Below are 10810 nucleotides of genomic sequence, written 5' to 3' on the forward strand. Positions count from 1 at the left end.
GGGTTGCAGGGACATCACAGTGACTTCCCTGTTACTGACCAGGGGAGGGCAGTGGGGCTACAAACATATAGGCCACAGAAATGGTGCCTGCACCCACCCCCACCCTAGCCCCCAGCACTTGCCCAGCTAGAGGGTGATCTAGCCCAGATTTAAATATGTAATGACCCCCATCACGTGCAGTGGTAAAGAATCCACCTGCCAATGCAGAAGATGCAAGAGAGGCAGGTTTGATCCCTGGGTCATAAAGATACCATGGAGGAGGAAATAGCAGCCCACTCCAATATTTTTGCCTGGAAAACTCCATCATCGGAGGAGCCTGGCGGGCTGCAGCCTGTGGGGTCGCGAAGAAAGGCAACTGAGCGCACATGCACGACGCCCGTCACAGTGTATAACGGGCCAGGCGCACCACATTTTGACAAGGAAGAAAATGAAAACGGCAAGAAATACACACAGCTAACCATGCAACCTCACCCACAATTACAGTCTAAATCCCCACTCAACCACACACATACACACTCACCCACACAGCCTCCAAGATGGCCAGACTCACACACAGCTGATCACACATGGCCACAGCCACAGTCTCATACTCACCTCAGCTCAGCAGACAGACACACCTACAGGCACAGCACAATAGCACATCACTCCACCTCACCCCAATTCCCATCCACTCCCACCGGCAGCCAGCCCCGCTCCCCATACAGCCCAGCACCCCAGCACCGCTCACCCTGGTCCCCCACACAGTCACCCTACTCCCCCAGTCCTCACATACTGCAGACCCACCCCCTCCTGCAAGACCTGCAGGTAATTTGTCACTTGCTCCACACATCCCATTGAAAGCCAGGCAACCAGGCTGGGGTTGCTCCCAGGGCCTCTGCCCACAGGAAGGGTGTTTTGTTTCGGCTTCTTTGCCTGCAAAGGCGCACTTCCTTCAACCCACAGCCGTCTCCGTGGCTTGGCGGCAGCCTCTGGCCTCCCTGCCCCCTCTCGCCCTTGAGGGAGGCCTGGGAGGGTAGCCTGCCAGGCCCCTTGGGGGGTCCCCAGCAAGAGTTCTCACAGGACTTTGCAGAGGGCATGCTGCAGGCCGGTCTGAGTTCCAGGTGGATCAGGGGCCCAGTCCTGGTGTAGGGGCCCCCTCCTGGATCTGTGACAGGGAATCAGCCTCCGCCGCAGTCATGGTGTCATGCCCAAAGGGGCTGGGAGAGGAAAGGGACACAGGAAACCCCTAGAGCCTCTGCTTCCTGGACCATCAGTCTGTCCGTCTATGAAATGGGGGGAAACAATGGGAGGTAGGTGTGGGGGTCCCCTCTCCCCCACACACCCCAGCCTCAGACTCCACTGGTTCCCTGAGGGCTCAGGGCACATCTGAAGGTCAACCAAAGACAAATTTGGCCCATGGAAACATCTGAGGCAGGTAGGGCCAGCAGTGATGGCTCTGGCTGGCCTGGCCTGACCCACCGGTCCTGTGAAGGGCTAACAGCCTGGTTGGAGAAGGCAATGGGACCCCACTCCAGTACTTTTGCCTGGAAAATCCCATGGATGGAGAAGCCTGGTAGGCTGCAGACCATGGGGTTGCTAGAGTCGGACCCGACTGAGCGACTTCACTTTCACTTTTCCCTTTCATGCTTTGGAGAAGGAAATGGCAACCCACTCCAGTGTTCTTGCCTGGAGAATCCCAGGGACGGGGAAGCCGGGTGGGCTGCCGTCTATGGGGTCGCACAGAGTCGGACACAACTGAAGCGACTTAGCAGCAGCAGCAACAGCCTGGTGGCCTGAAGAAGGAAGGAAGGGACAGAGGGAGGGACAGCAGGAGGGTCCAGGGTCAGAGGCACTGGATCTAGTGGATGGCTTGGGAGGCTCACTCTCTGGGCTGCACTGGGGCTCCAGGGAACCTCTGGGGAGAGGTGGGACCCGAAGCAAGGCTCCCTGGGAAGAGAAGGGATGCAAATGGGGGAAGGGCCACAGGCAGAAGAAAAGGAACAGAGAGGCAAGGACCACAGATGCACAGGAAGGAAGCCGCATGACCCCACTGGAGAAGAAGCCCCAGCCCTGCTGTCTGTCCTCACGAGAACAGGAGGAGCCACCTGCCATCCCCCAGGGGGCCTGACCCCACAGAGGCACACACAGGCCAGCTCAGGGCAGCAGGGCACCCCTCAGGTGCATGCCAGCCACTGGCCTCCCACTTCAAGTCCTGGGAATTTCCTGGGCTCCTGTGGGACCCACGGGCCACCCTGTGACCCAGGAGGGTGCCTGGGGATGCTCAGCATCCGAAGAGCAGAAACACGCTGGTGACTCACATGCCGCCCCCTCTTGGAGGCTGCAACAAAAATTCCTGGGCCAGGGCCAGGGTAGGGGCTAGGCTGAGGGCTTAGACCACCACAGAGCCACAGGCAGCTGGATGGTAACCTCTACGCCCTAACGTGCCCAGGCCAGTCCTGTCTTCGTGAAATTTTGTTCTTAGCCCCCACTAATTTTCATACCATCTCTATATTTCACAGGGTAACAAATCCACCCCTCAGACAAACGCCTGGCAGGGCAGTAGCTCTCTTGAACGAGAGAAGGATGGAAAAAGACAGAGGCCAGAGGCTGCCTCCTGCCACCAGCTGACCATGTGGATTGAGGTGGGCCTCTCCAGTTTCCCCATTGTTGCTTAATGGGGTTAGATATAACCCCTTAAGGTCCCACTACTCAAATGCCCTGAGGTTTCTGGGAAGACCCCATGTGACCCCCCCAAGCTACAAGTTGCAGCCCCTCTGACCCCAGAGGGCCTCTGATGAAGGCAAGGTCTTAGCCCCAAAGTCCTCCCAGGGAAACAAGAAGACCAGCCATGGCACGTGGACTCCAGTGCCCAGGGTGCCTGTCCTGGCTGTGTGACCTCAGGTAAGCCCTGAAACTCTCTGAGCCTCAGATTCCAAACCCTAGGAAACAAAGATGAAATCATTTCCCGCAAAGGTATGATACAAGGGTTGCCTGATAACACCATCCAGTGGGTATCTCCAAGAATCCCTTCAACTGTAGTTGGGCATGTGTTACTACCACCACCACCCAATCTACCACCTGCTAAAATCCCCACAGCAAAAGGACAACTGGCATCCTCAGGATAGATGGAAGCCTTGCTTCTGGCTTCCATTCCAAGATATTAACCTCTTCCCAGTTGCAGTCATCTCTATTAATAAACAGAGATGGGCATGGGGTCAGGTGGGCTTCAACCTCTCAGGTTTCACATTTCCTCCCAGGGACAGGGGCTTCACTGGCACTTTCAAATGGTAATACACTCGGCCCTGGTGCAACATAATTAGTCTTGGGACTAGAAGGGTAAACAAATGTGTAATTCATGAATTTGCTAATTGTCCTTCATTTTGATCTCCTGCCATTTTTCCTAGACTCTGCCTGACATCCGAGCTTGTGGCAAGGACTCAAAAGAGTGCCGGGTGCGGCCCAGGGAGGCACTGGCTTCAAAGTCGGACACCTGGACTCACCCTCCCCCCAGCTGCCCCCTCCAGCCTGGAGCCCACCACCCCAGATATCACACAAGGCAGGGAGCCCGTGGCACTCCATCTTTTATTTTCTTCAACTGTACACAAATGTAAAATACTTTAACAGCAAGTCTATGGGAAAAAATTGTTTGGTTTTAAATTATTATGAAACAGAACCTAAGGGGAGCTTTATTAAATAAACATAAAGATGGGGATTTAAGGATACACACCTGCATTCTACTATTGTCGTTTTTACTCTAGCTTCTGGGTGTGTAAGGATAGAAAAGACACATCAAACTGAATAAACAAAATCCATGTATACCCTGAAACATTGGCAGGCCACTCAAGGGATTGTTCAGAACATCCACCTCATAAAGATGGCCTCACCATCTAATAAAAATTAAAACTGATCTGTTGGCCTCTTTGGTTCCAAAATTATGTATAATACATTTAACTGTATTTTTTTTTCGCTGCTATAAAAATAACTTCTTTTTTCAAATGGCAGTTTCTGACTAATCATGCAACTAAATCAGTGCAAACATTAAAAGCAATCATTCGCTTAAAAAAGAAGCAAAGGATTTCATTTCAAGTATAAAAAAATATAAAAAGAGTCGTACGAGTCCAGTTACATCTAGTGTGGGTCAACCCTTTAAATTGCATAGTTCACATGGCACTTGGACCTCTGGGGTGAGCTCAATGCTCTGCCAAGGGCCACTTCTGGATACAAGCGGATGGGCAAGGGTTGTATCATGTGCGTTCAGGCGGGTGTGCAAGTGCTAGGAAGGGGGCGGGTGAGCAGGTAGGGGCCACATCCGTGGCTGGCCCTGGTGGCCAGAGCCCACATGGGCCACTTTTGCAAAGCAGCTGAAAGCCTCTCCCTTTTCCCCAGACCCGTTCAACTGCTCCCCTCCCTCAACCCCTGCAGAAGGGGCAACCCCACCCCCCGAGCATCTCCAGAATGCCTTCACCCCACCATTCCCTCCTTTCTAAAAGCTCGCCCTCCCATTGCCTAAGAGTCATTTCCACCCCTCCCTAACCAGTCCTAGAGGAATCTCCCCAGGGAAGGGCACAGATTGCAACTTTTTTTGTTCCACTTGGAACAGTTCAGATTTTAACTTAAAAGGTCAGACCTGGTAGAAAAGTCCCTTTTCAATTATACAACCGGAATGAATGACCATTCAACTGCTAGTGATCAGTTAAAGCATCAAATTAAGACCCTTCTCCTCTCCCTCCCTCCCCACCCCCAAAATACACACACACACAGAAGTCACACCAGGGCCCCAAGCGACAGTCAAATGGTCACTACCACAGCTCCATGGTCTCCAGTCTCTGGCAGGTGGTAGCCTATTTGGGCCTCCTTCTCCAAGGATGGGAAAGGACAGGCTGCCCGGCTCCCCACAGCAGGAAGGATCCCAGGCCAGGGGAGCAAGCCCACATGTTGCAGCCAAGAGATGTAGGGACCCCGGAGGCCTTGCACAGGCACAGGGGGACTCGCGGCCCTCTGTAGGCTGCCTGCTCCCTACCCCCGCATCTGCTGCTCCTCTCCAAGCTCCGGGTTCGCTCGCTCTCTCTCCCTCTGTGTCTCTTGTCTTTGTGCTTTTCTGTGTGCTCGGAAGGCGCGATTCAGAGTGGCCAGGCCAGCTGGGGGGGCGTGGGGGGACGGTGGCTGTTCACCCCATTCTCTCCGAGTGACAGGCATTTGTGGCTGAGCTGCTATTTATCACCGCATACACTTGCTGGGATCCCGGAGGCTGCCATGTGGGTGGCAGGATGCGTCTGGCTGTGCGCGTCTACGTGTGCATTGTCCAGTCCTTCGTGTCCATGGAGGGTTCTCCCTCTGTTTTTGACAGATTGCTGGATGAGGAAGCAAGAAAAGATCTCAGGCTGGCCCCGGGCACCTCCCGGGCATCACCGCGCTCCACTTGCCACACCCTCGTCCCCATGCCCCAATGGAGCCGCGCCCTCAAGCGCAGCCGCACTCCTCCACGATCATGTTGGGTACGTCCCGCTTGACGATGTTGTACTCGTCGTCGAAGTAGAGCATGGACATGGTGCTGAGCTTGGTGGGGATACAGCAGGAGTTCACGGTGCCCGGGTTCAGCCCCCGCATGCGGTACTGGTTTACCACGGCCGTGTGGAAGGACGAGGCCGAGCCCGGCACCCCCGCCAGGTAGGCAGGGCAGCTGCCCTCGCAGTAGTTCCCATAGTAGCCGGTGGGCGCAATGATCCAGTCGTTCCAGCCGATGAGGCGGAAGTCGATGAAGAACTGCTGCCGGCAACACAGGTTGGTCCTCCCGTCGCACTCCAGGCCCCGCTTGCGGATGCGGTGCCTGCTGTCGCCCAGCCGCGCCTGGACCACCACGAAGGGCCGGTGCGACTCCTCGCCCGGGTCCACGAACACGGGCACCACGGCCAGCTCCCGGCAGCTGTCGCACTGCACGTCCAGGCTGAGACGCCGCTCGCCCCGCGAGAACAGGGCCTGGATGGGTTCGGTGAGTGGGAAGGTGTGCCAGCCGCTGCGCTTGAGGTCCACGCGCTTCTCCACCGCGGCCCAGCGGTCGCCAGGGCCCTGCTCCTGGAAGTACACCTTGACCCGCACCTTCCGCCGGCCGCCCTTCTCCAGGACGTAGGGCAGCAGCTTCAGGTAGAGCCACAGGCTGGCCTGCACCACAAACAGGTTCTGGTTGCCTTCGTTGGAGATGAAGAAGTACAGGCGGACCCGGGAGGAGGCCAGGCCATCTGCGGAGAAGCGAGAGACCAGGCCAAGTTAGATCAAGGAGAACACTAGGCACTGCAGAAAACACATTCTGCCGCATGACGCTGGACCGGGCCCTGGCCGAGCAGCTGGAGGACCGTCCTGACCAGAAATACCACTCCTGGGGCCGCGGCCTCCAACGGTAACCTGGGAGAGGCAGGGAAGATTGTTTCCTATTGAGAAGCCCGGACCAGGTTGGAGCCGGAGGGTCCGGGCCTAGAAAACCGGCCTCACCTCTCCCAGGCCAGGGTTCCCTGGAGACAGGCTGTCAGGCCTCAAAGCTCAACGGAGGAATTTGTCAGGAGGCCAAGATCTTAACAAGTTGTTATGGGTATCTGTGAAATCTGAAAAACAAAACCAGGATCTCACTAAGGATTTGGGGTGGGTTGTTTTAGCAGAGTTTGGGTTCTTTCTTTTTTTTTTTTTTTTGGTTAACTTAGGGCATTGCAAAATCCAGCTGAGCCACCTACAGCCTCTTTCCAGTGTTTACCTAAGCATGATCTGATCCAACCCCCAGTGGAACCTCCACTGCAAACAAGCCAGCTCTGCTCAGATTTCTGACACAGGAACGTGTGCTTTGCAGGCTGCAAAGTGCAGCCTTTGCTTCCGAGTACTTCCAAGGGACAGGGCGTGCAGTCTTGAAACTTGAAGTCCACCCCTTTCATGAGACACTGGCTCTCCGTGAATGGCATATTTGAAGTCTCCATCGATAAGGAGAATTGGTTTATTAGTGGTCTCAATAATTCAGCTCAACAAGAAGAGAGGCCATGCCAACTGAGAGAAGAATCCTTTCTCATCCTACATTTCAGTGACCCTGCTCTCTGACGATCCCTACTTTTTTTTTTTTTTCCTCCAGGAAGAACAAATAAGCCAACTGTGTGGCCTCGGCTGGTTTTATCAAACCTCCTACCACTGCCCCCCTCCCAGCCCCCTCCTCAGGCCTCGCCTGGCTCCTCTAATAACACTGACATCTGACTTTGAAATGGGGGAAAGTGCAGCCTTAAAAGCTGGTCTTGGACGAGCTGCCTGTGACCTGAATCTGTTATTTATAAGTCAAAGAGCTGGCTCCGTGGAACCGACCAGAAATATAACAGCCCCCGCTGTCATTTTGTGCCACCGGGACCAAAAGGCCTCCTCGACCTTCCAGAATCACATTTCTGCTCTGGGCCCCAAAGCACCTTTTAATCCAAGCTCTCTAATTGCATGTCCAGATTCCCCTGACTCTGTCGGACAGCTAAAACGGCAATGCATTTCTTTCTAAGCACAAACCAGCCCTGATTGTCTCTGCTTTTCTCCACACCCGGCCATGCAAAACTTTTCATCCCTTTTCATCCCCAGGCGGCACCTGCACAGTCTGCCTGCTGCCTTGGGGGTTGGGGGGAGGCATTCGCAGCCTGGGGACACAACTGCCACCAACTCTCCACCACCCCCCCAAGGCTCCCTGCCCACCCTGCCCTGCCCAAACCCGAGCTTCCCCCTGCGACCTTCTCGGCAGTCCCCCTGCACAAATGGGGCTGAGCTCCAGGCACAAAAGCCAGCCTGGCTCATTCAAGTCCTGAAAAGGACAGCAGAGCCGAAAGCACTTGCAGCATTTCAGCGCGAGCACATTTTTCTCCTTCTTTTAAAGTTCGAAAGATGTTTTTCCTCGCTTGATTTTTATATTCTGACAGTGGTAAAAAAAAATTGCAATATAGGGCCAGAGGAACATTCCAGAAAGGACTCCGACCCTTTGTTAAGTAGGAACTCTGCTGGCTCTAAAGCCAGGGAGCTGCCTCAGCTCCCAAGCAAGCCGAGAGGCACGGGGCTGCCCCCTGAGCTGCAGCCTTTCTCTGCGTAAATGATGGGACCTGTTGAGAAGCCTGCCTTCCACCGATTCCGGTGCCCACACAATCGGAAGAGAGGTTGCCTAGCTCTCCCCAGCGAAGCTTCAGCAATCCTGGCAAGCCCACGCCGCCCGGCGATGGAAGCGGCCCCAGGGGCCTCTCACGCAGGCACACACACACACACACACACAGTCACACACACATACACACACTCCTCCGGCCCACGGATATCAACAAGCACACACATCTCCATCTATACTGCTAAGCCTACACTCCGATCGTGGGAAACAAAAACATTAAGCAATCACCAAGCGAGTGCCCGCGGAGCCAGGGCCGCACGCGTCCGCCGGGAGGGGGACGCGCGCCCAAAGGCGCTGGGGCCCGTTTCGGAGAGCAGGGGTGGAGGACAGAGCGCTCCTCGGCGGGGATAGGAGAGTAGGAAGGGGTTGCTGCCTTCGAGAAGAGGACCGCAACCCGGTCGGAGCGCACAGGGTCGGAGGCGAGAGGGCCGAGCCAGCAGTCCGGGTTTCCCCCAGGGCGCGCGGGCTGCGGCGGCGGCGGCCAGAGTCAGCGAAGAGAAGAGGGTGGAGGAGATAGCGAGGGCCGCTCGAGGGACCGACCCACCTGTCTCGGCGAAGCTGATGATCTCGGAGACGCGCTCCTGGCCGTCGGCACCCGGGCTGGCGTGGCCGTCGAGGTGCGGGATCTCCACCCGGCCGTCCTCGCGCACCTTGCCCGCGTGCAGCTTGCGCAGGGCCGTGACCATGGCGGCCTTGGGCACGGCGTGTGTGATGTTGGGCCGGCCCCGCATCTGCAGGCGGTTCAAGATGTGCCGCTTCACCGCCTCCAGGAAGTCGCCGTCTACCCGGCCCAGCTCCTCCGGCCGCCGGAAGCCGCCGCACGACGTGCAGGTGTCCTGCGAGCCGCCGGGGGCTCCGGGCGGCGGCGGGGGCGGTTGCGGCGCGGCGGGCAACGGCGGGGGCGTGGGAGAGCCCCAGACCCCGGGCCCCAGCGAGCCCACCGCCAGCATCAAAAGGCAGGCGGCCCCCAGCGCCCGACCGGGCAGCCCGTCCATGGTGCGCCGCTGGCGACGAGGGCGCCCGCCGCGAGGCGAGCCGAGCCGAGCGCAGGGCGGCTCACGGCTCCCGGCGCGCCGCCCCGCCCCGCCCCCGCCCGGGCCTCCGCCCGCCCGCCGGGAGGGCCGCAGCCGGCTCACAGAGGGAGGGGGCCCGGTCGGGCTGCGGGGGTTCCCGCGCGGCGGGGAAGGGGCGCCGTGGGCCGCGGGAGGCCGGAGAGGCGCCCTGGCGAGGCAGGGGCCGGAGGGTTACTGCCGCACGGGCGTCTCGGGGCGCCTCGGCATCCGCAGCTTTTCCACCATCCTCTCCGCGTCGGGGCCCCGCTGCCCCCGCTCGGGTGAAGTGAAAGCAGCGGCAGCGGCGGCTTGGCGGCCGGGCTCGGAAGGTGGCAAAAGGGCCGGTCGACGCAACTTGGGCGAGAAGGAAGCGAAGGCGCCCGAGCCCCCAGAGCGGAGCCGGGCGCGGCTTGGCGCGGCGCTGCGGCGGGCGCTGCGGCGGGGCCCCGCGCTCGCACCTGAGCGCCTCGCCCTCGCCGCCTACCACCGAGGAAGGGCCGCGGGAGGTGGCGACGGGCGGGTCGTCCTCTCCGCGGGTTGGCGGGCGGACAGCGGAGAGAGTGCGGTGCCGGGAGCGCCGCGGAGCGAGGGCCCGCTCAGAGGCGGCGCGGAGCCCGGGACCGCGGGCCCTGCAGTCCTCGCGGCGCGTCACAAGGCAAAGTTGTCTCCAGGCTCTCGGGGCGCCGCATCCACCAGCAGGCGGGCAGGCGGGCCGGCCGCTGCGCGCTCCGGCGGGTCCTCTGCTCCGCCCGCCTCCTCGCCGCCTGCCTCCCTCCGCCCGCCTGCGCGGGCCGGCGGAGCTCCGAGCGCCAGGCTAGGCGGCGGCGGGGCCCTCCTCGTCCGGGTCTTTTCTGCTTGCGCGGCGACGGCGATGTCGGTTCGAGCTCCTAAAAGTCTCACCGCGTCCCCGGCGAGGGTACCCTTGCTGGCTCTCCCGCCGGCACACGCCGCAGGGCCGGGAGAGAGCGGCGGGTGGCGGCCGCGTCCCTGTGCCCGGTCGCGGCAGAGTGCGGAGCCCGCCGAGGAGGAGTTCTTCGCTTTGCCCTCTTCTTTTACTCTCCTCGTTTTTTCTCCCAAGGGTGAAAAAAAAAGCCGCACAATCTCCGTATGTGCGCGCGCGTTGTGATAGAGGTTGGCAGGAAAAAAAAAAGGGGGGGGGGGGAGGCGATCTCGCCCTGGCCGTGCGGGAGGAGACTTTCCGCGCCTCCCCGCTCCGCTTCCCGGGGTTGCGGGGGGGATGCAGGGGGAGGGGGAGGCGGAATCTGTTCAGGTTGATGCTGCCCGCTCCCCGCCCACCCCAGCTTCCCTCCGCTCTTTTCCTTCTGCTTTAGCGAGAAGGAGGAGCGAACCGGCTGGCTCCCCTCCCCTCCCCACCCCACAAGACCGGGCCACTTCTGCGGTCTCTAAACTTTCTCACCACGTGGGCGCCCCGGACCCCCGCCCGGCTGGGCGGCGGGCGGCACCGACGGGCTCTCCGACCCAGGATCCCAGCGCTCGTCTCCTCCCGGCGGCCGCGCAGGCCCTGTCCTAGTCCCTTCCGCCTCCTTCCCCGCCCATGAGAGGCACCTCTCCTCGCCGCAGCCGCCCCCGGCCTTCCTGGGGTGCTCCTTCGCAGGCCGCGGCA

The 10810-nt window shown here is 59.4% G+C and overlaps 1 protein-coding gene across 1 annotated transcript; it reads right to left on the reverse strand.

Annotated features, from left to right (window-relative positions):
* Positions 1-3542: 3542 nt before the first annotated feature.
* Positions 3543-9129, reverse strand: INHBB (inhibin subunit beta B). The gene is made up of 2 exons (XM_086349351.1): positions 8679-9129; positions 3543-6215 (listed from the first exon to the last, which is right to left on the reverse strand). Exons 1-2 carry the CDS (start codon positions 9127-9129, stop codon positions 5440-5442), a joined length of 1227 nt encoding a protein of 408 aa, XP_086205477.1. The 3' UTR covers positions 3543-5439.
* Between the last annotated feature and the right edge of the window lie 1681 nt (positions 9130-10810).

This window comes from Bos grunniens, chromosome 2 (genome assembly GCF_055505025.1).
Source record: "Bos grunniens cultivar Pamir isolate PY7600 chromosome 2, Bosgru_T2T1.0, whole genome shotgun sequence".
NCBI lineage: Eukaryota > Metazoa > Chordata > Mammalia > Artiodactyla > Bovidae > Bos > Bos grunniens.

Excerpts from the sequence above, each read along its gene's own strand:
- INHBB (XM_086349351.1), bottom strand. The coding sequence starts at position 9,129 with ATGGACGGGCTGCCCGGTCGGGCGCTGGGGGCCGCCTGCCTTTTGATG. Across the intron at positions 6,216-8,678 it reads CATCAGCTTCGCCGAGACAG|ATGGCCTGGCCTCCTCCCGG; the intron begins GTGGGTCGGTCC and ends GCTTCTCCGCAG.